We start from the raw sequence: 25955 nt of genomic DNA on the forward strand, positions 1-25955 counted from the left end.
TTAAGATGGACGGATGAATAAGGAAATGGGCATTAGAACAATACCTTATTTGCCACATTCTACGTTCCAAGATTTTTATTCTGTGTCTCTTCGTCTCTACGCTATTTTTCTTTTCATTTCCATTATGGTTGGAATCCAGAGATTTGCATTAGGGAGAATCCAACGTATTAGTGCTTTCTGTCCTGTCCCTCTGACATGCCATTTTGTTGATTCTGAAATTCTAAACCCATCGGTTTGGTCCCGGAATGTCCGTTCTTTTGTTTTCCACAAAACTTTTGTTGCTTCGTCGGGGTCACTTAACCTACCAAGATTTTTTCTCCACAACTGTTAGTCATGACTTCCTTGCAATTCTCACGTGTCGTTCCTGTAGACATGTACAAGTTTGAGTGATCATCAAAAACAAACAGTGCAACATTCTAAATTTGTTATCAAGACGTGAGGTTCTTCTCTCCCCCAGGCCTTACAAACGTCCTCTAATATGATCTTATCAACTCAGCCTTCACACCCTCAACATCATGACTATCAAATTGCATCAAGTGTTTCGATTTTACCAACTGTCTCCCCTATATTCTCGTCATCCTTTTCTCTACTTTTTATTACACATTTTGTACACTAGCACTCTTCACTTCCAACTCTTCTCTTCCTCTTTTTGTCTCCAAGATCAATCACAATCACCTGTTCTCTGGTGTTTCTGCTAATCACTGCAAACTTTTCTTCTCACAACATGTATGCGTAAAATCATATCTTATCAAAACAGATGTTTCTAGCCTAAAAATTATGATACTTGGGGTTTTTTATCAAATACGTAGTTTGTGTTCCAAGTCATAATCATTACAATATGTCTTTCAGAAATGAACGTGGGGAATGGAATCAACGCCATGAATCAGATTACACCAGCACAACTACAGGTAAGCCAATCCGATCAAAACATACTTTTAGGTCATCCTACCGTAGCGTTCTCTCATTCTTTTGTTGTCTAGAAAATCATATTTGCATTAGTACTTGAGTATCTTTATGTATGACTGTATGTTGGGAGGCACAGAAAGGATTCCCCCTTCCGATGAGGCAAAGATGACAAATTCGTTTAGTTATTTACAAAACCGGAGGCACATAATGACTCATGTTCTGGTGCCGCCGTTCTTTTGTGTATACATAAATTTATTTTTTCGAGAAATTACTTCTTTAAAAATTCTTTACATTTTTATGATGGCAAAATTCTTTTTCAAATTTTTAGGTTTCTAAATGTGTCTTCTTTTCAGAGTCTACAGAGCATTGGGCTCACGCCAACACAGATCGCAATGTTACAAAATGGGGTACTCACACTTCACCCGCCTCAGCCATCATCTTCAAATCAGAATCAGGTGTCGTCAGCGCAAGCAGTCAATGTACAAGCAATGAACCATCCGCCAGTGCCTCAACCACATCTGGCTCAGGCACACGCTCAAGCTCAGGCTCATGCTCAAGCACAGGCTCATGCGCAGGCACAAGCGCAGGCACAAGCTCAGGTCCAAGCTCAGGCCCAAGCTCAGGCCCAAGCTCAAGCTCAAGCTCAAGCACAAGCTCAAGCTCAAGCTCAGGCTCAAGCTCAAGCACAGGCGCATGCGCAAGCTCAGGCTCAAGCTCAAGCTCAGCATCATCTGCAAGCTCAGCAACAAGCTGCTCAAGCTCAACAGCAGCTACAGGCTCAACAAGCTGCGCAGCAGGCTCAACTACAAGCCCAACAACAAGCCACTGCACATTTGCAAGCAGTTGCTGCTCAGCAACAGGCTCAACAACAAGCATTGGCAGCTCAACAAAATGCACATCAAGCAGCTCAGCAAGCGGCTCAGCAGGCTGGGAATCCTGCAGGAATTGTTGTATCAGCACCTCAACCACCAGGTCAACCGAATGCTGCACAGCTCATTCATCAGATTCAAGCAATGCAGGCAGCTCAAAACGCCCAGGCTCAAGTGGCGCAAGCCGCCCAAGCTGCCCAGCAAAGTGCACAGTTATCCCAACAAATGACTGCAAATCAGACTGCACAACAATTAGCACATCCAACATGTCCACCTCCACCGCCGGGCGTTCCATCGATGCCATGGCCTGTAGGATCTCCAGTTTGCCATGTTCCGTTTTTTGACACGAATTCATACCGAAATGTGAATGTCGAGGTTGCACCAAGCCACGATACTTCTGGAATGGACTTGCCGCTTGTAGATATTAACACTCTCAGGTAGAATTTAGCAGGACTTTAATTTTTATTAATTTTTACATTTTCAGATTCTTTTTCAATTTGGGAGTACAACAATCAAGAAATCTGTTAGCTGCTCGACAAGCTGTTAGCGGTCACCCAATCTCTCTAGCAGCTACTCCAACTCCAACACCCGCACAACATCCAAGTACTAGTTCGCAAGAAGGTAATTCTGGAGGTACGCCAAGCAATCCCAATTTGGTTGCCTTGGTAAACCAGGCAGCCAGTGGAGGAAATGTCCCAACTCAATCCCAAATCGAACAGTTGAACAGTCTCATTGGACACAACAGTCTTCTTCGACAAGCTCAACAACTTCAAACACCACAAGGAGGAGCTCCAGTACCGCTGCAAAACACTCTTCTTCAACAGCAACTGAACCAGATCCTTCGTAACCAACAACAGCAGCAGCAGCAGCAAGCTCTCCAGCAACAACTTCAGCAACAAGCCAGTCAAAATGCTCTTCAACAACAGATAAACGCATTGGTTCAGCAGCAACAACAGCAACAACAAATATCTCTTTCTGCCGGTACATCAGGATCAATTCAAAACCAAGAACGCAAATTGGGAAGTGCAGATGTCGCCGCCGGTCACGCATCCGTTGGGCTTACTCCAACACCATTCCAGCTCAATGGACCAGGCATGCCGTCCGCAACCACACCGGTTCCTCCAGCTGTAACACCAAACGCGCAACAACAACAATTCCAGAAACACATCGACGGGCAAACGATGCTCCTCCAGCAGGCTCTGCTTAACGCCAATAACAGTGAGATTAGAAAACGTTGTGTTGTCTAGTGTTGTGAACTCCTCTCCTTTCTTTCCAGACGGCCAGAATGGGAATAAAGCCACCCTTCATGACATTCGTTTTCAAGCTATGGCTCAACAACAACAAGTTGCAGCTTCCGGAATCGGACAAGGAGTATCGAATCTTCATCCATTCATTCGACCAACGGAGGTGCGTTTCTTTTTTTTTCTATTTTCGCATGTTCTTTTAACCCTTGCTTCTCACCCTTCTTGCTGTCCGTGGATGCAATCTTTCTTCCAGGCTGTAAGACAATCTGTTATGAATGGCTCCAACAGTGAACCAAATGTATCTCCAAGACCAATCCCATTGGATCCAAGTCCACCACGAGCAACTAGCGGAGGAGCTGCAACAGGCGAACCAACAAAGGTATCGACTAGTTCCAGAATCAGAGTCAATTAGATTTCAAATCTGCTGTCCTCTTTCTTCTTTCTTCTCAACCTCCTTTCAATATTTCGATCGCATCTTTTTAAGATCTCTATCAGTTTTTTTCTGAAGGACGCAGACTAGATTATAGTGTTTTCGGCTGTTGCGAGTGTGAATTTCCGAAAATCATACATTCTTCCAGGAATCCCTCATCAATGTCGAGGATGACAAACCAACTACCAGTGCCGCGGGACCATCACACCCTCATCCATTGAATCCTATCGGTATCGCCAATCCACTGAATGCTGCAGCATCAGCGGCGGGGTTTCACAACAACTCAAAAACCAACACAGCCGTGTCGGGAAACGGAAATCCGGGGTCGAATGTTGCGACCCCTGTTCTATCTATGATCCAAATGTCAGAAGACCACTACACTGAGACGTTCAGGAAAAATGAGCAGAAGTGAGTAGCCTGCAGGAATCACACAGAACTAACTTATGAGAACACAATATTATTTTGTTTCTTCATTAGTTCAGATTTTCTGTTATCACTCCTTTTTTTAAGTAGTACTTTTTAGAGTAACAGTTGGACCAAAATTGATGTAAGTAGCATGAAGGAATAGTATCGTACGATGGTCCACTTCTATTTGTCCTTTCTATATGTCTTATTTCAATTGTATGATCCTTTTATTTATATTGATTTACAGAAGGCAACAAGGGCTAACCAACACTAATGGACAAGCTGGAGGATCTCCAAAAACCGATGGAGTACCGGATGCCGATGAGCGTCCGCCAGCGGTAAGTAACAACTAATTGGTGTACACTTGTATCCTAAGTTCCGCAAAACAATTTTGCGCCGAATATCCGCTCTCCTACCCTTGTGTCGCCTTTGAAGAATTGACCAACAATTTTTCTATTTCAGTTGGCACCAATTTTGATGATGTCGTATTTGAACAATTGCATGAGCCACGCAAAGACACACCTGACAGCGAACGGAGTTCAAGTCGGAGTCGATGACAATGGCCAAGTTGTACGTTTTGTGGTGAACCCTTTTATTTCTCTCTCTCTCTCTCTTCTCCCTGAAAAATCGCATTTCCGCTGTTTGTGTGTCTGTCATTCCATGTCGGGTCAATGATCTACGCTGGATATTCGAACTATTTTTGTAAATGTACTCTCGGTTTCCCTTTTGGAACTGTAAAGGTGTTATTCCTCATCCCCTATCCCCCAAACATAGAAAAGAACCATTAGAAGTAGAGCAATTTTTATGTAGAATGATGATTTTTGTCTTGAATGATTGCTACCAGTAACACTGTTGTCACTCCATGCAAGCACACACAGGCACCAATCGCTTCCATATAAAAATTGTTCTCTTCAGGTTGACTTTGCCGCGCGCCCAATTGATCCCATTTTCAAGGACGCTCGCGAGGACATGAAAGCGAAAGACGTTAGAAATCTGGAGCATCATCCCGGAAAGCGACCGTTCCCGGGAGCAGTAACATCGCAACCCAAGAGCATTTTTGCCAAGAAGAGCCCATCTCCACAAAGGCATCGTAAGTCTTAAGGGAACTGGTTTGTAAGTTAATCATGATCAATTTTAGCTGGACAATCTCCTCATCAAACCCCTTCTCCAATGCGCCAACAAATCAACCAAAATCCAATTGGAATCAACAGACCGGTGAGTTATTGTAGTATAGTTTTTTGGGATTGTTAGATATTTGTGTCTGTTTGTGTATCTGTAATTCTCACAAGCAGTGTAGTGAATAGTTTATTGCACAAGGTATCCAGCTGACTTCAAAATCGTATTACTACGGGGTCCCAATTCTACTCAATAAATGCAATACCATTAATTATACAACTATGAGGAATTCGAGAAAGGATACAATTTCTGAATTCTTATTTCAGTTATTTGAAAGATGTATTCTTCTCTTCTGAACTTTTTTGATACTGTAGGTACCTTCATCCATTCGCTCTAAAAAATCGTGAACACTCTAACAGAAAGGCAGCCAAACCGTTAACTTTGAACCCATATATCTCGGTTCCCGGAAAAGATGCCAAAAAGTGGTCAACTGACAAAAATTTTGAATACTATGATGAAAATTTTTTTCAGCAAACCGCTTTTTAATATTTTTAACACAGTCCGAGATGTACAGGCTGAAAGTCAAACCGTTTCGATGTCTTTCTATTACAGTGTTTACGGCAGATTGTTGATCTTAAATTGCCTCATACAAAATACCAACATGGAGGTCAGTCCCCTTTTTTTGCACCTTCCTCAATCTATTTTTGCTCTTTTCTGGCGCCCTGTCGCTCAATTTCACCTGTCACTGCAACTTTTGACGATTTATGCTCGCCACAAATAAAAGAGAAACAAGTCAAAACTAATGTTCATTTAAAATTCGTCATTTTTTGTTCGCCGCGCGCGCGAGCTCCGTTTGCCACTGGCTATTCATGCATTCTAAACAAGCAAACACACAAAAAGCAACTCAAAAAAAAGTGACAGGTCCATGCAACATTTTGAGTAGCCCTCCCATTTAGTCACACTTAAACGAGTGCTGCCTCATCAATTATGGAAATTTTGACCTTTTCAGATTCCGGACGTTGCGCCACCAAAGATTGAACCCGAAACCGATCGATCACCCAGTGAGGACCTAGATGATGATGGAGCGAAAAGGTTACGGATAGCAACGGATGAAGAATGAAATTTAGATGACATTCAGGAAATGTCAGACAAATATTTATACAGTTCTTGCTTCAAATTAATTTATTTCAACATACTCAAAACATTGCATTTTCTCAAATCACAAGATTTCATACATGTTGTTATTGTTGTTGTTTTCCATCTATCATTCTAATCTCAGGGCCTTTCTTTGGAAATCTCTATTGGTGTACCGGAAATTCCAAACTCAAATTACCAGAATATCTCTCCCGAATGAATTCCATTTCAATGTGATCCATTTTCCTCATTTCTCAAAGCCTAAAACTCCCAGTTGTTCCCATCTCATGTGCGTTGTTTCTTTTCGATCCCTTCAATCATATTCAAAAGAGTTTTGCATCATTTTCAAATTTACATATATTATTCATGGGGCAAATATTTCTTTTTTGTAATTTAACTATTGCTTTAACATGTTTTTATATAGACAGTCATAAAACTTGTACTCAGATTCATTCCTCTCAAATTTTATCTTTTGGTTCTTTTATTTTATCTCTCTGAAACTAAATTAGCTCTTTTGCTATTTGTTGCCTCGCTCTTTTTTGAATTCCCTACCGTAAGCTTTCCCTTTATATTTCGCTGAAAATAAGATGCATCTTGCCATGCTTCGTGGCACATATCGTTTTCCTGACCTGAAACTTGGCGGATTCCAGTCAGAGAAACTCTCATATAGGCCCCCACCCCCACCTCCATTTCAAACATTTGCAAAACTTCTTTCACAAATGCTCCATCTCACATCTGCTTTCTTTCTCTCCAAACTCATTTATTGTATTTCATTGATGCAAAATGGAAAAAATTTGAATAATTGTTTGTATATAAAAATATTAAAATCAATTATTTTAATTCACACATTATCGAAAGATTCAAAGAATTGAAGATGGAACAGTATTTAAATCAGAATGATAAAATACGGATTGCTTCAAAATCCAATTGAAGTTGGTCCCTCGCAACTACCCTCGAAACATCAAAAAAAAATTCTGGAGAAATCAGCCAAACTTCCGGTTCAAAATGTTGCAACATTCTTTTCTTTTCAACTTAAGTGTCCCGAAGCGTGAATTCTTGCCACACAGTGTGCGGCACGTCATTAGCCATGTTTCAGTTCTTGACACTGACACTTTTTGTATGTTCTTTTTTCACTTGACAAGTGACGTTTCCAAAAATAAAAACTATGTAGTAAACGAGTGTCTTGTTCGATAGGTGGCGGTTCAAAATACCGAGCATCCGGCGTCGTGGAGTTCTCAAATTAGTTCTGTTTGAAGCATGACAACGAATTGAATGCATTTTTAGACACCCACGAAATTTTCTTCACACGGAAGAAATGACATTGGCAAAAACAAATATACCTACAAAGTAACGATTAGTTCACAGAGTGAGATCTAAAGTAACACCTGTATTAGAAGGGCTGCAACCTTCTATCATACTGAACTATTTTGGGAAGGGTCCTTTTTGTGAAAAGGACATTTCAATTAGATAATTTTACATTGGAAATCACATCAGAGTTCTCCAGAACTTTCTCTGTTAAACCTAATCATCTCAGATTCAACAGAATAGCTTAGCTGATGGGTACAGTAACCGCTCAAATTAATATATTTTTCACTTTCAACTTTGAGCCAATCAATCTTGATTTTTATGTGAGATATCAAAGTAGTCAACTGACAATACACAGCGAGACCTGTTTCAAAAGAGTTGGCCCTTCTATTTCAGAGACCTCTTCTATTTTTCCAGCCATGTGTTCCGGAAACTTTTATCAAAAAAATCGGCGCATTTTCGTTCAAAATTCATGAAAACTGATCAATTTCACCAACATTGGGCGAGTTTTGAGCTAAGAACTGTGTCTCAACAAATGTTTGTGAAATATTGTAACAGGAAACGAGATATATGTGCTCAAAGTTGGAAGTTACGATGGTCATTTCATTAGAGCGTTGACGGTAAAACTGTTACAGGTTTCATATTCCTAATTAACAGTTTCGAAAGAGTCCCTTGAGCCGATAGCAATGCAATATGTTCAGAAACTGCCGCTCGAAGTCTCGTTGTTGAAGTTATGTACATTCCATTTGAAAAAAAAGAAAATCAAGACAATTTCCGCTCAGAGCCATGAAAATTCTGTATTATTCTCATCAAAATGTTTCAAGTTTCACCCTCCGATATTCAGTCCCTGTTTCGATTTCTTCCGATGTCTTTATGATTATCAGTGTTATTTTGTTTGCAGACATTTGGTGCTAGTTTTGAGATCTATCCAATGATTTCATAAGTCATATTCAGATAAATTGTGCCAAAAGGGCTTTTCATGAAGTTCTCGACAATCCGGCAATCTGCTAAGTGCTGGACTGTTTCTTACTTGGCACGTTTCCCAGCGATCTTTGATGAGAGTTGTGATTAGCCTAATCGAAACTGGCACCCAGTATCAAAGAAGTCACAAAGACGGTACATCACTCCTGCGGATTTGGTCTTTGACAGGATCATTACGTCACACAATAACAGTTTGCAACTACAACGTGGTTGCAACGAATACCGAACCCAACGTAATTGTTATCATTATTCCGATTGAACCATTCTTGGTCGTCTGCTATCATTGGCGAACATTGATATTGTGTTTCTGCCGCCCCGTAGATCTTTGTCCAGACAAGTTGTGACCTTCACGCACCCATCAAATCAATCAACCAATATTCTTTTTTCGAGAATTTTCGTCGTTGGTGTCCAAAACGGTTTTACTAACTTTTTTTGAAGATGGTAATTGAGGGGACAGCATAAACCTATCAGTGAAGCCAATATCTCAAAGTTTGGAATGGAAGCATAAATCACAGTGTTGCGCCCAAACGAGGAACACACATATCAGATGATAACTCGTATAGTTTGGTCCGCCGACTGACAAACTGTGTGGTCTAATCCCACCAAGAGATATCGGACACAATATATCGGACACAAATTTGTATCATCTGAAAATAGTAGATTTTACTGAATCCAGGCTGTTGTGCCAGTCGAACACCCATCAAAACACAGTCATGCGATGTGTGTTTTGCGAATATTATCCAGACGAACGAAAGTCTATTCGAAAAGGATGATAGAGTCGGTCAGAACCGGAAGATTATCCATTTGATAAATTGCAAGTCATTGAATTAAATATGATTTCATAGTATTACTATAATGAATAAATAAATGAATGGGATTTTTAGATTTCTGGAATTTTAATATACTCGGAATGAAAGCAAAATTCACAATACAGTTCACTGTTCGCCAAATATTCACTGTCTGCTGATCAGGATAGGTAATATGTTAGACTATTATCAGAAATTAATTTAAAAAAAATGTTCAAGTTTTTGAATTATGAAGACCATAGAAGCAAGTTTGGAGCACAGAAAAAATTCAACATAAAATGAAAAAATTGGCAATGCATTCTATAGAGAACTTCAACAAAATGCACACCCAGATCTTGATGAAAATTCCAGAATATGCCAAGAATTGCATAATTAGATATGTCTGAAAATATTGAAATCCGCTCGCCAGTTCCAACTGAATCATATCAGCCATCATTATCGCGTTTTCAGTGACAAATTGCATTTTAAAAGATGGGCTTCGCAATTTTAGGACGGTTCAAGGCAGGTAATTTTATGTGTTATACTTAGGCCTCAATTAGATTCCACATTCCAGAAATTTTCTAGAAAAAATAATACTTCTTTCTAATTTCCAAATTTCTTCCAACACTTGAATTTATTCGAAAATTAAAAAATGTTTTGAGAAAATGTATGAAATATGAAATGTGCTGAAACCTTCTTGTATTTTGCATGGATTTTTCCAAAAAACTGAATCTGAGAGGTTTTATTGTGAGGATTTGAGTCATTTTCACATCAGTATGAACTGGAACACAAACAGTGTTTTTCAGATTGTTTGATCACAAAGATGTTTTATTATGTTCGATTAGGTCGCACATATTTTGAACGAAATCTTTTTCATTGACTTTCTTGTTCGATTTCATAAAAAGAAACTGTAACTTAATCCGGATTGAATAAATGCCAAGGTTGAGAATTTTTTTTCAAATTCGAATGATCACATTCGTTTGATCATGTAGCAGACACGAGAGGAACAAATATCGAAAGATCATTCAGGAATTCTTCCAGGAAGTCCTCATCGTGTATGATCTTTTCCGTTTCGTTCATCTCTGGTTTCTCGAACCAGGAAACAGTTTTTTTTCGTTTGGAAAGATTGAAGACTAGAAATTGCCTCCAGTGTAATGATCAACGATCTTTGCAAAGATGCACTACGAATTTGCGGATTTCTGACATTAACTTGGATTTCTGTTGGTTTTGTATATTAAAAACATAGTTTGTTCAGTAAGGAGGGAACGGAATTATCGTAATTTTACATTTGATGATCTACCACCGCAAAAAAGGAGTTAATCAGGAAAAATTTCCACGGTCGTCAAACGGTTCAATGCACAGTGATTTTTTTGTTTTTTATATTCGGAAAACAAAAAATTACAATTACTCAAAAAATTTTTGAGGATAATTATCATCCATTTCACAGAAACTACAGTAACCCGTTGGTCACAAGGTGGTTAACATAATAATATATTTTCAATTCAAATCTCCCTAATTTCAGATTTCGGTAATTGATCAGACATTGTCACAATGACAAATTTTCAAATTATGTTTGACGTCAAGTTTTGCACCCCCCCCCTTCTTAATGAAAATTACTGTTTTCATTCGCATGACTCCATTTTTGACTTGGTGTCCTGTTTTTGCATGGCGTCAGAAAAAAATGCTTTTCAAAAGATGGTGACTTGAACGCCGACACACATTATACACGGATGATCCGAGCAAAATAGAGAAACGGATTGATAGATCAGGTTTTAAGAACGGAACGCCTGACACTTAGACCTGATTAAGTTACGAATAGTCATCATTGGTACCTGTCACCACACAAATATTTTTCATTTCGCCACACACGGATTTTTGGTGAAATCACACCGATACAATTCCTGACGCAGATAACAATATTTAAGAGCAAAATTTATTTTTAAAGACTTGAGTGGGACAAAAAAACAAGCATAAGCAGATTTAGTGTGCGAGGTGGCCAGAACACAGAATTTCAAGAATTTCGAATGACGATTATGATGTATTCTGAAGTGTGGTTCAGCTTGGGTGTGACGCAACTTGTGCATTGGCAGTCTAAGTAAAGATGAATAGTTGAACGGTTTGAAACATTGTGATCAGGAAAGGCGGGAAGGCAGGAATGACGTAGGAGCCAATTTAGAATATTGATTACAGTTTTTTTTTTCAAATCACAAAGCCCCCCCCCCCCCAAACTCGATGACCAAGCCAGAATACGGTAGAAGCAATTCACAAACAAACTTATTCAGTTTTTCAGCTGTTTCGATTCTAAATTCAGTATTTGAGCAGCTGAAAACTGTCGAAAAGTTATTTGTATGTATATCGCGCAATTGCTTGTGATTCATTGAAGGGGGTACTGTAGTCAACCTTTCCAAAATGTTCGAAGCACCTAGAATAGACCAAATTAGTAACAGGACACCTGAAATGTCTTCAGAATATTCGTTTTTGTATATATTGTGATTGCTTAAAATAGTTTCAAGATTCAATGGAAACAATCCACAGTATGCTTCTTTAAAAATAGAAGTGTGACTTCTGAGAATTGTGTGTTCAAACTTCCGGTAATACCTCCTGAAGGGCTCAAGACGAAGCTTTATCTTTTAAACCTACCATTTAGTACAATACAAATTCGACCAAGTCTAGACATGGATTTGTCCCCTCATTAATTGTGTACAGTAGACAATCCCAGACAGAAGTTCCATAAGAAAACTTGAGCCGTGGATGTTCAAAGGCTTATCCTGGTCTAGTTTTCCCTACAAAGTACTCTCTATTTTTTTCAAGACGTTTCCCAAGTTGTAACGAACCTTGCCATGTTTTTTTGTTCTCTGACCACCTCCCACAAAACACATAAACCAGAGAGTCCAAAAATGTGAGCAAAACTTTGATCGGTGCAGAGATCAAGTTGCCATGTTTCGTTGATCACTTTTTTTTTCATTTACACATTTTTGTGTTTTAATCATTTTCCAGTTTTTAAGACAGACATAAACAGAGTTCTAAATTTTCATCTGAATGTTAACATCACCAAATGAGTAATTAATATCATATCAAACTTTCCCAAAATAAGATTAATTATATAGAAGCGCTACAACAATGAGAACACTAGCAGAAACATTAGGGAAACAAAAAAATTTAAAACAAAACGTCTACGAGGAAAAGTGGGAAGGAAAAAAAAAATCGGGTCATATTAAAATTAATTGAAAATAGTAAACAAATAGGTTACTTAAGACCCGTAGGGGGGCTTTAAAGAGAGGGTGGAAGGGGCGGAGTGATTAAGAGTGAACAACCGGAGATACATTTTTGAGTATCACAAAAAATCAAATTTAGAGGAGGAAGATCTAGCTGAAATGATGGAAGAAAAATACGTTGGGCTTTCGATGAGGATGGGGTGGTGAGCCAATGAGAATCTACGAGAGGTGTTTGGGGAATGAGGGGGGAGAAAACGGTTCAAGATTATTATGAGTACATTTGGTAATCGGTATGAAATCATTTTTCAATTTTGGTAAACGGTTTCGAGCTGGGTGGGAGAGATGGAAATTAGTACTCGGTGCTATCGGCGAAGGTGAACTTCTGGTCGTTCATGCGGATGATGTTGTACTGGTCGGCAGCGGTGGAGCTCTTCATATCCATGTGGCTTAAGTTTGTGTAGATCTGAAACAGATACAGTATGCTTCTGACAAGATTTCACTTGGTTACCCACCTTGCGCATGTCCGAGTGTGGAACGAGAGATGTGTGGCGTCCCCAGACCAAGTTTCCGATAATCTCATCGTCTGAAAGTCAAAGCTTGATTTTTAGTTATTCGGTTTTTTTTTCTATTTATGAAGTTGTGGGAGCTGTGTTTTCTTTCAGTTTCAGTTCCGATTGCTAACCTATGAACTTTAGCTTAAAAGCTAATTCGATGATCGAATCAACTATCTGTGTTGTTGTTACTCACCTTCGCTCCAGAGACTGGCAACAAATCCGGCCACCTTCTTTCCGTCCTTATTCAGATCCATGAGGGTGGATGAGTATTTGACGTCTCCGCAGTTCTCGGTCGATTTGTAGTCTTGGCTGTCGCAAGAGGTTCCGGTGCAAGTTCCTGGATGGAATCCAGTCTGGAAAAGAGAGTGTGTTGAGACTATGCATTATGGAGTTCGTTTATTTTTAGACATCTCATCAAAATAGTGCCAAACAACTGGTGAAACATTGAGACTACTCTCACTACAGAATAATTCATTATGATAGTACCCATACAAACACAATGACGCAATACTACACGAAGCCTTTCTAGGATTTTCCAACTTACTTCCATTCCGCAAGCAGCAAAGGCCAGAGCGTGTTCGCAAATGCACATTCCATAGTTGGCAGAGGCGATGGAGATAAATGTATTCACGCGCTTGGTCAAGTCATGGCCGAGATCGCAGGATTCGGTGCTGGTGGTGTACTGTCCTCCTTTGATAATTCGACGAGCGATGGTTGCTCCCATGGAGTGGGCGACGATGTTGACTTGGGCGGACTTGGTGTAGTGAAGAACGAACTCGAGGAAGCGGCGTTGAAGTTGGAAGTACTCGCATTGCATGAAGTTTGAGAACGAATGAGCCATGCTGCGGTTTCCGTAGGTGATTCCGTAGAGTTCAGCCAGGGTGTAGTCCTTGTCCATGAAGTATTTGATCACATCATTGAATCCCGTTTGGAATGGATGGTTTTCGTATTTAAGAGCTGAGTCGGAATTTCCATGGATGAATACAATTGGGGTGTTGGTGAGCTGGAATTTCTTTTTTTAGACTTGGAGTTCTTTCATTTTGAATTTAATCCATGCCCCCCCTTGGATTGTAGTTTAAGAACGTCATATTTTGTTTTAAGTCTTCTTTTTTCTTGTTTCGTGGTTGCTTATCTTCCCATATCCCACCCAAGAAATCCGCTCTGTCTGAACTTTGCCACCACTCACACAAACAATGTCCCCAGGATTACGGTAGTTCGTGACACACGTCAATCACTTAAAGGTTACTTGCTTTACACACAAACCTTTCTATTCTTGGACTACTTCTAAGGAAATGCGTAAAACAGGAAAAAGGAAACGCCCTACTAGTTTTTTATGGTTGACCTTATAATGTTACTTACTACCACAAAAACACAAAATAGAAAGGTCCGCGCCCGCCACTATGTTGCCAATCACAAGTGAGCCGGAAAACGGAATTGCGTGGGGACCGCCACCCAATGGAATGTTTCGTCATATTTGTTGTATGTGCGTTTTTTCTTATGTTGTGTTTCCAGAAGCATTCAAGTGCGTTTGAGCAAAAGTTCCCACGCATTAGATGGTCCCCCTCGCCAACATCCGCTCCTTCCGCCGCGATTACCTCCCACAGCTTCTGCACTTGAGACTTTCCAGAAACAGTGGTCATCCCCTCTTCTACGTCAGAATGGGTATTCGCAACTAACGAGAACAGCGCGCCCACCCGCTGGAAAAAGCAAACGGAACGAAACCGTAATCCAATTCACACTTCTAACCACCGTGATCCCGACCAAAACACACTACCCTTCCTGGTCTTCCCCCCGTTTTTGAGGACTCTCGCTACAAGGACGTTCGGTTCGGAACTATGATAATTAGTTTCTATTACTTCTATTGCATACCTTTTCATCGGAAAATGCCTTTCCACCAAAGGAACCAGTGTCCCCTAATGCTTCGACCTGGCGGATGATGGCATCGTTTCGCTTTGGACGCCTGAAAATGGGAATTTCAGATCAGTGAGATCCCAGAAGTTTTGAGATTCTCGTGTTCTGAACACTGAACCTCTTCTTCTTGTATTAATGAAATGGCAACAAACAAACAATATGAAGTTGTGGTCAAAAATCTATAAAGCGAAAAATGAAAGAGTCAGTTCATCAGATTCATTAGGTATACGGTATCGTAGAACCAAGAAGCTCCGCTTTCTGAGCAAATCTTGTTAGTTCTACGATCTACGGATGTGAGGGTGGATACTCGGAATTTGGAAGACATCCTAATGTGAATGAGTCGTAGAACAGGAAGACAGAAGCTCAAGATCTAGATGAAAACAAGTTGAAGGTTCTGGATCAAATCAAATGTTAGAATAATGCAGAGGATGATCAAAAAACTTGTCTAGACTTTCAAGTGTTCATACAAAAAAGGAGAAAGATCAAAACACGAGGAGTTTCTTGATAAGATCAGACAGAGAGACGAGAATGATGATAAACATTCAATGGCATAAGTATCGTAAACAGTTTGGTACTATGAATTAAAAATGATAAGATAATATCAAGGTTTCTTGATCTATGCCTATTCGGCGAGATGTTTAGACTTACTTGTTGAGGTGGTGAAGGAAGTGATCCGAGACGGGTCCGTAGACGTCGGCCATTGCTCCGATGATGACCATGGAGGCGAGGAAGCAGTACGAGTTGATGAGCAACATGACTCTAGAAGAATCGAGATCAGGCGAGAAGGTTCTGCGCCCGGCGACCGCAAAGTGAAAGATTGGAAGATGAAGCGGGGGGAGGAGCCGAGCCCAGGGGGGTGGGGAGCAAACTAGAAGACGTGAAAAAGGGGGCTGGGCCAGGCGGCGGTCAGTGGAAGCCAAAACTTTGGCGCAGCTGCAGAAAGAAGAAGAAGAAAAAGAAGAGAAAAATGGGAGGAGTCGCTCCTCCGATGCTCTCTGTTCTAACAGCCGAGCTAAAACACAGTTGGAATGGGCAACTGAACCTCCTCCATCTTCATACGAAGACGGCCGACATCTCGAACGCCCCGCCCGCCGAGAAGGTATAGTTGACAGAGCCTAGGAGGAGGGACGGGGGAAGACTGTAGCAAATTCGATGGGAAACAGTGAAGAATAGAGAATGATGACGACATTTTCACCGCGTGTTGATAAAATGGGAATATACGAGAAGTGGTTCTGATGGAGCGTTTAGACATCGGAAAGCAGAAAATGGGCAAAGATTGTCAAAGTCTTGAGACTATCGGAAGGAAGAATCAAAGGTCCGATTAGCCGCCGAAGTGTTCTGCCTCCATTCCTGCAAAACGTTTGTGATCATTGAGGGTTAACCTCTAGCCGCCTTCCCGAAAATGGAGTCCGGGTTACTGTAGCCCGTTATTTGCGGCTCTTCGCGCGTACTACTCGTGTTTGTTGTCAGATCGGTGTCGTTTTTGTATATGTTTTATAGAATATTATTTGCAACAAAAAATCAAGTGCGCGAACAAATGGTTCAAGTATATGCCACTCGATACCATTTTTTTCAAAAGAGAATTCAACCTTGAAAAAATGTTCCCAGCCTTATATGTGTATACCCCAGCTAGACGATAAATCAACACCGAAATATTCGAAGTTTGGCAATCATCTTTGAATATTTTTTTTCGACAAATAACCGAGAGTATTGTCTCCGATCAAATTTGCGCATCGGCAGGAAAAGGATTTGCATAGATAGGGTGTACGGAATCTGCACCGAAACGAGAAGGGCTCTTGAAACTGTATATAGTTTGGGCTATGTGTCCGGATCGAGATGCGATAAAGAATTACTATACGTGAAGGAACGGGTCCTTGTACACATGGAATTTTTTTCTTCCAGAAAAATGCATTTTCGATCTTCCCGAAAAAAAATATCGGGTGTATGATGACGAGGAATTCGAATCGTCACTGATCGAAATCTCAAACCGAAAACTGAATACGCTTCATGGGATCTGCAGACTATTCCTTGGGAAAAAAAAACTTTCAAAGCAACGTTCCCGGAACTGCTTGTTTCGTTTGATTCGTTTAATTGATCTGATTCTTTGTGTTTTTTTTCTACCGTGATTTTTATCCAAATTTGGAGAACCTAGAACTTAGCACGCCAAAATTGGGATGGTATTCTTAATTTACATTTTTCAACTTGATACATTTGTTCGTCGGAGTTTGGACATTACCGATGTTCATTGTCAGTTCTTCTTGGGTTACCTACACGCCATTTCAAATGACGTTTGCTCTTCAGGTAGCCATACTTCCGTCTTCGCCAACCGAAGGGTCCTTTACGTAGACATTTCCTGTTGTGCTTCTGATTCGTGTGCACAATCCACTGTGTAGTCCAATGCACAAACTTTTATTTATTCCAGATTGCTTGTCAACTCAAAGAAAAAAGAACTAGAGTATTCACTTGATTGGTTTGTTTATCGGTCGTCAGAAGAAACATGCAAATCACTTCTCCGAGCATACACCAAACAAAAAGGCATAGAGCGAAAACGTTTCTCGGTCCGGCCGAATTTTTTGAACTCCGGGACATCCGCTTGAGTAGAATGCCGCCCGCTTTTCACAATGCCACTATGTTCTTGGAGAGAGTACCAAAAATGCAAAAGAAAGACCTTTAATTGCTGACATCAAGAACAACGTCACTAGCCAAGAAAACCGCTGTGGGGTCTCTCCATACATTTATGATTGAGAGGCGCTGACGCTGTTTCTTATGGTCCATTTTTTTTGAGGCGAGTACTCTCATTAGATGCATTCATCATAGAAAAAGACCACCGCAAAAAAGGACCTCTTGTTCAAAACACACCCCACGACATCCAAATAAATAACCTGACTTATGTTGGTTTTTTTTCCGAGGGCGGCTTGTGCTCAGTGAGCCCTGATTAAATCTGGATTGCTCTTTCCAAAAAAGAAAAAAAAACAACAAGTGCATTTTATGGATCGTTATGCAAAACTGTATTTTGTTTGAACTGGTTTGAAATTCACAATTGATTACGGGGACAACAAAAGTGTGGGATGGAGCAATGAGGGGGAAAACGACTTGGCAACGGATTGAACTGTTAAGGCACAAAGTGTTTGAGAGAAGGAGAGAGAGACAAGTGATGGAGAGTGGTCACAAAAGCGAGTCAAATCGACCACAGGTTAAGAGAATATCGGGGACCCTATTTTTAAATTTTCACATTATACAAAAAGAAACATGAGTAACGTAAATGTGGGAGGCATTAGAAAATCTTTGGCTCCAACGGTTATATTTAGAAAAATAGAATGTTTCCGACCTTAAGGTCATTTCCTTTTTACATTATTACGACACGACGCACTCACAGAATAAAAAATAAACGTAGTAATAGTAAAGTGGTTGTGATGATCGTGGCGTAGAAGAAGAATCTCAAGATTAGCATAGATCGGGAAAGCTGATCGGGGTGAAAAGGGCGAATTCAGGAATAGAAGAATTGGCTAGAAGAATAAGGAATGCTGTAATCACTACTTTTTGATGATGGAAAGGTTGCGAAGTGTATCCGAGAGCTGGCGGGCGTGCTTCGCGATTTTACTTCCTTTTGAGACCTCCTTAGACGCTGGACGTGGAGCCTTGCCATCACGAATGTCCTGAGCGTAGGCGACAATCTTGGCGACATCCGAATCCGGATAGTTCTGGAATCATTTTTTTTTTTGATATTTTTTTTCATTCAGATTTTTGGACTTAAGAAGCGTTCGATCAACCTAGATAATCTGATCATACACGTATTCACTTGTTATTCGATCTCTGTAGTCTACATATTGGTAGTTACCAAAAGCAAAAAGAAAGATTTGTAGATTCAAAGAGTGAAGATTGGCTTAATAAGGGTACTTCAATCTTATTAGTTATATTTGTATCCTCTAATAAAGTATGATCTTCACTCTTCACTGATTTTAGAGATTTGTAGCGATCAGAGGTTGATACTTCTTCAATGAGCTCTTATTCATAATAGGGTTTTTTAGTTATCGGAGGGTCCAAAACTTTGGTCGCCGGCGCTATTTCTGAATCGGCGCATAAATTTTTCAGGCACCCAGCTATTATACTAATGTTGATCTTTCATTCGTTTTGCCACTTTTTTGTCACTTTTGTGATTAGAAACATCAAAACATATTCCCATGAATTCTCATTCTTTTTTTTTCCTCCCACTGATTAATCGTTTTTGATACCGAGCAATGATTTTTGACTTGATCTTTGTGTGTGAGAGCAGCTGGGCGCCAAGCCACCGCCCCGGGGACTTTATTCATACTCCCATTCTATTAATATATGGTGTTGCAAAGATCGCACGATTTTCAGCGAAGCGGGACACTCATTGTTTCTTTATATCTAGATACATAGAGTTTGTGATAAGAACAATGAAAGAAAAGAAAACAAAGGAGGTGTGGGTGGCTAAAGAAGGGATTATCAGAATCGCAGGCATGAAAATGAATTTCAAGAGTTTTTCAGAGAACTCATTCAGTCATGCCAGGCTTAGTTTCTTTGTAACAGATCAGATAATGATGTTGGTCTGAGTCGCGCAGATCATACGGTGTGTTTTGATACACATACACTCACCTGAAGAAGGCGAACACAGAATGGGAAGTCACCACTGATAAGCGACTCTCTCTGCAAGACCATCATGGACAGGCACACGTATGGAAGGAGGGCGAATCTGAACGTTTATAATTGATTGTGACTCATTTGATGTGTTGGGTACCTCTGGGGGTCCGAGAATAGAGCATCCCACAAAGTGATGACATCCGGAAGTGGAAACTCCTGACTGAGCAACAATGACAACCAACGAAAGGCGTAGAACTGCAAAGAATAGAATTTTAATCCGTTTTAAAAACGGAAACCAAAAAGTTTTCAAAAATGATATCACTGCACTATCCGATATCACCATGTGCGACAGAAACAGAAATATCCGAAAAGTGACGGAATGTACGGATTATACAAGATACACCTCTGCTTCCTATTGTTGTGATGTTTTCATGTTTAGTAGTTTGGTTATGATGTGTTATCGGGAATTTGGATAAGGGGTGACAGACTGAGTGGGAGACAAATTTGAAGGGGACTTTTCAGACGCTAATGAAGGTTTTTAAAAACGAAAAAACATGTTTGAAGTTCGTCTCTTTCCCGTGTCATCGCAACATACCTGTGGTTTGATTTCGAGAGTCGATGTGAGATGCTTGTGAAGTTCGGGATCGAAAGTGGAGATCATGTTATGGAATGCGGACATTGAAGATTCTGAAAACATGGATTACTGTATACAATTTTCTGATTTAAATTTATTCCTGAAGAGGTCTTATTAACAATTCTAATTTACTAGGATTTTAAATTTCTTTGTTGACCAGAGAAGGTCAATTGGATTGTTCAGGATTACGATATCCACCAATCTAAAATTTCTAGTTCCTCTTCGCGGTGTGTTTTGTTCAGCTCACCCCATTCATGTCAATATCAGAAATGACTCATAGATCACTACATGTTCTTGAATATGTTTCTTCCCAGAAATAGTGTTGTTCTAACAAACAAACAAAGCACAACGACATTAAGATAATGAAGAGGGATACACCCTCGCGAATGATGTTGTCGACACTCTTTTGTTCGAAAAACGTATCAGAATTATTTTTCAGGGACCCCGCAGAATGTCATTTATTACACTTCCTTGTCTATAACATACCAATTCCACAAATGCTGTCGTCCAGGGTTTTGATGAAGTTGTCTTTGACCTCACTCATCAGTTGCTGAAAAAAAATCAGTTACTTCTTCATTTTTCATCTTTGGCGGGGGTAATCAAATCAACTTAGCAATGCACAAAACTCAAAAAATCGTGCCCTGAAACTGGGGATTGATCTTTTAATTGGTTCTCACAAAAAGCAAACCACAAGCGCCTACTCGGAATTCAAGGCAGCACGTTTATAGGTTAGTGTCAGACTGTGCCAGGCAAAAGACCCACTGAAATACCTGGAAGCAGAAGAATGTGTCAGCCTCGGCATACGCGGCCCATTCCTCGTCGGTGTCGTTAGCGAAAACGTAGTAGATGGGGGCCACCAACTCGTTCATGCCTTGAACGTATTGGACTCCCGGATTGAGTTTCGCGTAGATGAAGAGGATACGCTCGACGATCTGGAAAGGAGCAGAGTAATGACTGACACAAAAAATTGAGGTTGACTTGAATGTGAAAATTAGAATTTATGTTGTGGGGGCCAAGGAGTGATTCATGCCAAAAAAGGAGAATCTCTCAGCGAGTAAGCCACTGATTCTTCTGATTCTTTGTATAGAATGTGTTGCCAAGTTCAAAAAAGCTAACAATGTTTCAGATAATTTTTCTGTTCCAGGGTTTCGCATTATTTTAGCCGAATCAGCAATATCAGACTCAACTAAGTATTCGTTTCGTGAAACCGATTTGATTCGACAGCAATCAAAGTCTTTATTTCCGTTTTGGAGTTCTCATGTGTTCGAATATTGGCACATAATTTGGAAGGTACACGAATTTAGGGTCTATACGGTACAAACCAATTCAGGCGTACAAAAAATTCAATTCGGGGGTACAAAATATCTAAAACATTCACTCGCTTTGCACTACTTGTTTCCCGAATTTTTGTACCCTCTAAATCATTTGCCTTAAATATTGCATTTTCCTCGTTCCTACGTGTACTTACATGCCAATGGAACTCTGAGTTGGGTGCTTGATTCTCGTCGTGGCTTCCTTTTGCAAGATTGGTCTTGACACACTGCAAAAATAAACTTTTCATGATTAGTTGCATTTTTTCGCCCTCCTCGCAAACCTGCTGAGTCACCCCAATCTCTTAATCCCTTGAATAAAAATGTTTCGTGAATTAGTTTACATGAGCTTGCACATACATAAACATTAATACACAAACATATATATTAAAAAGTTACGAAGGGACTTACACCGACTATTCCATCGCGATTGGCTCCAAACTCTTGAGATGTGAGCTCCTGATGGTTGATCACTCTGCGAGACAATGGATATTTCATTCCGTGTCTGAAAACTTAGGCTTTTTAGAGGTTCATGGAATCCCGAAGACTCACGGATGCGGAAACTTGGACAGCAATTGGAAGAACTGTATCTCTGGATACAATCTGCGAACATCTTTGTCAATCTGCGAGAGAACCTTGTTGTCTTGGAAGAACGCTTGCCAATCGCTGGTTGGGTGGTCCGAGAGGGGCTGAAAAAGTCCTATATTTTATTTTTGAGTCCAATTAGTTTTGAAAAGTTTTCAGTCGCTACCGTATCCTAGATTCTGACGTTTCTGGCGGTGGCGCGAGAAAATCATTCCTAATGCATAACAGAACAATACCCGACACGTGCGTCTTTGCTTTTTTTCTTCCATAACCCATCATTTTACGTCTTCAGTTATATGATCTCAACATCAAACTACGGAGGTCCGTCTGGTCTAAATGACGTCGAAGACGACGTTTCTGTCTTGTGTCGCTATTCTTTCTGAATTGGCTATGAAGTAAAAAAACGTTGTCTATGCATTCTCGGACTACTTGAGATGATGTTCTGATGACATGTTTGTATTGGGTCAAACTTATTGCAGGTTTGATTTGTTTGAGTACAAAAAGGGAGCCAATTTGCAGCATAGCTACAAAACACTATTTGAGCGTAACTATGAAGTGTTTTGAGGTGAGAACTTTTTTTAAATTAATCCGAAATACCATTAAATGACTTCCCAGGCAGGTTACGGTATGTGTGTTCAAAAAAGTGTTTTTTGTAAAGTTTAAGGAACTTTTATCAGGGATTTAGGATAAAATCCCTTTGTGATAAGAGCTTGGTATAAAGTTTTTTCAGATATTGAACTGTTTCATACGACTTCACGATGAAATACACAAAAAAACAGCATGTAAGCTTGTTTCGTGTTAATAAATATGTCTTTCCTATAATTAGAACGTCTTGCACTCTATTATCCTTATCAGATCTTACTTCTTCCTTCATGTTTTTTTTTGCTTTTTTTAATCCTTCAAAAATCTGTTCCATTTTCTAAGCTCTTTTTTTCTGAGTATGTCAATGAGTTTTAGTTTCTTTTTATACTCTGAAAATCACAAATCAACATTTTTCTCTTTTGCTCCTTGATTTTTGATTACTTCAAAGTTCTACCATCCACATTTTCATATTCTGATTTGCCCTGAGAACAATAATTGCGGGGGGAAGTAGTGGTCTTCCAAAAGTTCCCACGTTTCTCAGATACTCTTTTATGTTTCTCATAGCACCCACGCGTATAGCTCTGATAATACATTTGCTAACTGGACTAGTCCGAATGTTAGAGGGAACATTACGGTACCCCATTACCACGCGTTCGAAAAGCGGCAGAAAAACGTTGCCAGTATTTACATAGTTGGTTTTGGCATATTTTCCAAGAGGTACAAAAAAATTTTCGAGAGTTACAAAATTGGTCACGGCATCTAATCAAACAATTTGTAGTGGACATCAAAAGAAAATGGTCGGCGTTGGCAGCTAGACAAACAGAAACACAAGAAAATCGCGCAACTTAAAAATTCTATCCGATTCAGAATTCATCTTAGCCTCTGAGAGGTTATAGGTTTTTTGTAATTAGGGATTTGTATCTATCTACTAGTGATAGGTTTCAAAATGCTTATCGTTTTGTAGTTCATAAACAATTTGGGTGAATCGATAATGAAAAAGTGAGATGTATCAGCAGTCATAGCCGAGAAACATCATGAGAATTGGAAAAAAATATTACAAGATCGGGTCTTTTATTTAGCTATTGAAATTTCAGGTAGATCAAAACTAAAACAGACTTTTTAAAGCCTTGTATAGCTTTTCTAAGCTCCAGTGATTCTTATTTTCTGTGATTTACGATTTTTCTAGATGGTTTTAATACTAAATTATTAAAATATATATTTTTGTTTCATCTGATTTTCATTGGAAACAATAATTGCTGGAGATACTAATTTTTGGGAGAATTGATGGTCTTCAACAAGTTCCCACTTTTAGAGACCCATGTATGTTTCTCATAGCATCCACGCGTGATATCTTATTGCTTGATAAAGAATTTGATGACTGGACTAGTCGGAACTTTAGAGAAAACATTACAGTATCCCATCACATAGCGTTCCGTGAAACAGCAGAAAAAATTTCGCAATATTTACATAGCTTTGGTTTTGGCGAATTTTTCGAGGTAAAAAAATTCTCAAGAGGTACAAAAATTTTGTCACGGTATCTGTATAAACAATTTGTAGTAGACATCAGAAGAAAACGGTCGGCGTTGGCAGCTACACAAACAGAAACAACTTGAAAATTGGACCTTGAGAATTGTATCTTTTCGGAATTTTTTTAGCTTATTCACGATAATCAAAAAAAATTGTGATGAGGGGATTTTTATTGTCCACTCATGCTAGGTTTAAGATGCTTTCCGTTTTGTTCACAAGTTATTTTGGGAAAATCAAAAGTAGGAGAAAAACAAAAATTTTTTTTGGAATTTGCTTTTTGACGAATTGATCAGTTTCCAACATCATGAGCATTTTCAAAGGAAACATTTTCAGAACGTCTAGTGTCATACAGTTACTTCTGATATGTTAGGTAGTTCAATACTACAATAGGCCTTCTGCCGCCTTTCGAATCATTTTGAGCTTGAGTGAATTTTGTACTTCACCACTTTTCTGAAATCTTTGGATCCTAAAAATCTGAAAATTCATCAGATTTTGCAACTTTAGACAAATTCGGAAAAAAAAATTAAATCACCACTAAATCTAGTATGACTTCGAGAAATTACATGTCTTCTGGTTGATATCTTGGTGTCTTATGCAATCAGAACGACACGAAATTGGCTACTCGGCATTGGCAGGAAACTGTTGACCGGAGTTTGATCATATTTCAGATTAGACTTTAGTGATGGTGATCAAATTTGACTAGGCAGTAGTGATTTTCAACTTTTCTTCAAATCTGATATGGCAAATTATTCGGAGGGTGCAAACATTTTGGGGTAATTGGGGTACAAAGCAATTCAGAAGTACAAAATCCTCAATTCGGTGGTACAAAACACCTGAACAAATTCAAGATTTGTACCCGGAATTGTGGATTTTGTACTTCTAAATCACTTTCTACCGCCTTGTTCCCACCGAATTGTGCCGTCTGATAATGATATGATTCATTCGATAAAATCTGAACCAAACTTGGACAAAAAATTACCAGAAACCGAATTCTCAAATTTAGACCAAAAGTTACAAGTCGATGGCCAAATATTTTTGACCTAACCGAATCAAAGTTACGGTAGGCATCACACTTATTCACCTTTTTCACCTAATATCCGGTTTTTTTTTTTGGTTTTTTTTCTCCATTCTTCGTTATTTCTAATCCTTTCCTAATCTCCCCTCAAACCTACATGATCGCTATCTGAAGTCTGACTGTTACTCTGCTCCATCGCAATATTTCCCGGTTCCACAATGATCTGCTCTATCATCTGATCGTAGTTGTTTCTCTGATCGGCCAAGAATGATTGCCACTTGTGGCGTTCCAGAGGCAAATAGTGAAGAAGAAGACGCCAGGCAAGCGGACGAAGTGATTCCGGCACTCCGTAACTGCATCCGGCACGAAAATCGTTCATATCGATTTTCTTGTTGGCGATGAGAAGGACCTCCTCGATTTTGGCGAGACGTTCCATGTATCGAGTCGTCATGCTGAAAGAGGGAAAAGATAGGGAAGAGTGAGAAGAACTTCGAAGAAAGGATAGTAAAGAACATAGGTAAAAACACAAATAACAAAACTAGTATAACAACCAGTGCACAAACTGAAAACCCAGTGTCAACTCATGGATTATCTCAGAATGTTTCATTAATAAATAAAGGGAAAGAAAAAACAGATAATACAGCATTTAAAATACATGTGATCAAAATTCGTCAATCGGACCGACCCTAAATAACTTAACTTTTAAAAGGCAATTTACGAAAACCCCAGAAAATTAGAAAAATGAGATAAAAACCGAATAAATATCATCAATGTTGTGAGAATGTATGACTATTTTGGTGAGAATTGTAACTAGAATTGTGGAAATTAAATGACTGGCAAATTTT

General features: G+C 39.6%; 4 protein-coding genes across 4 annotated transcripts; 1 reads left to right on the top strand and 3 right to left on the bottom strand.

The window, feature by feature from the left end:
* Nucleotides 1–851: 851 nt before the first annotated feature.
* Nucleotides 852–6090, top strand: Cbr-scd-1 (the record flags this gene model as incomplete). Its single annotated transcript, XM_045240127.1, has 11 exons — nt 852–971; nt 1260–2212; nt 2260–2993; nt 3052–3182; nt 3273–3398; nt 3598–3857; nt 4102–4192; nt 4317–4424; nt 4770–4944; nt 4993–5069; nt 5980–6090. The coding sequence occupies 11 exons, from the start codon at nt 852–854 to the stop codon at nt 6088–6090; spliced, it is 2886 nt and encodes a 961-aa protein (XP_045091476.1).
* A 6649-nt stretch (nt 6091–12739) lies between these two features.
* On the bottom strand, nt 12740–15610 carry Cbr-lips-1 (the record flags this gene model as incomplete). Its single annotated transcript, XM_045240128.1, has 8 exons — nt 12740–12853; nt 12903–12973; nt 13138–13297; nt 13489–13947; nt 14092–14125; nt 14397–14641; nt 14814–14904; nt 15504–15610. The coding sequence occupies 8 exons, from the start codon at nt 15608–15610 to the stop codon at nt 12740–12742; spliced, it is 1281 nt and encodes a 426-aa protein (XP_045091477.1).
* A 1063-nt stretch (nt 15611–16673) lies between these two features.
* Nucleotides 16674–17663, bottom strand: CBG27892 (the record flags this gene model as incomplete). Its single annotated transcript, XM_045240129.1, has 2 exons — nt 16674–17003; nt 17568–17663. 2 exons carry the CDS (start codon nt 17661–17663, stop codon nt 16674–16676), a joined length of 426 nt encoding a protein of 141 aa, XP_045097890.1.
* Nucleotides 17664–18388: 725 nt separating this feature from the next.
* On the bottom strand, nt 18389–25561 carry CBG00117 (the record flags this gene model as incomplete). The annotated part of the gene is made up of 10 exons (XM_045240130.1): nt 18389–18556; nt 19473–19569; nt 19615–19712; nt 20053–20144; nt 20578–20641; nt 20862–21023; nt 21560–21676; nt 21813–21906; nt 21954–22090; nt 25268–25561. The coding sequence occupies 10 exons, from the start codon at nt 25559–25561 to the stop codon at nt 18389–18391; spliced, it is 1323 nt and encodes a 440-aa protein (XP_045091478.1).
* Nucleotides 25562–25955: the final 394 nt, after the last annotated feature.

Source organism: Caenorhabditis briggsae, assembly GCF_000004555.2.
Source record: "Caenorhabditis briggsae complete genome, chrX, whole genome shotgun sequence".
In the NCBI taxonomy this organism is placed as follows: domain Eukaryota; kingdom Metazoa; phylum Nematoda; class Chromadorea; order Rhabditida; family Rhabditidae; genus Caenorhabditis; species Caenorhabditis briggsae.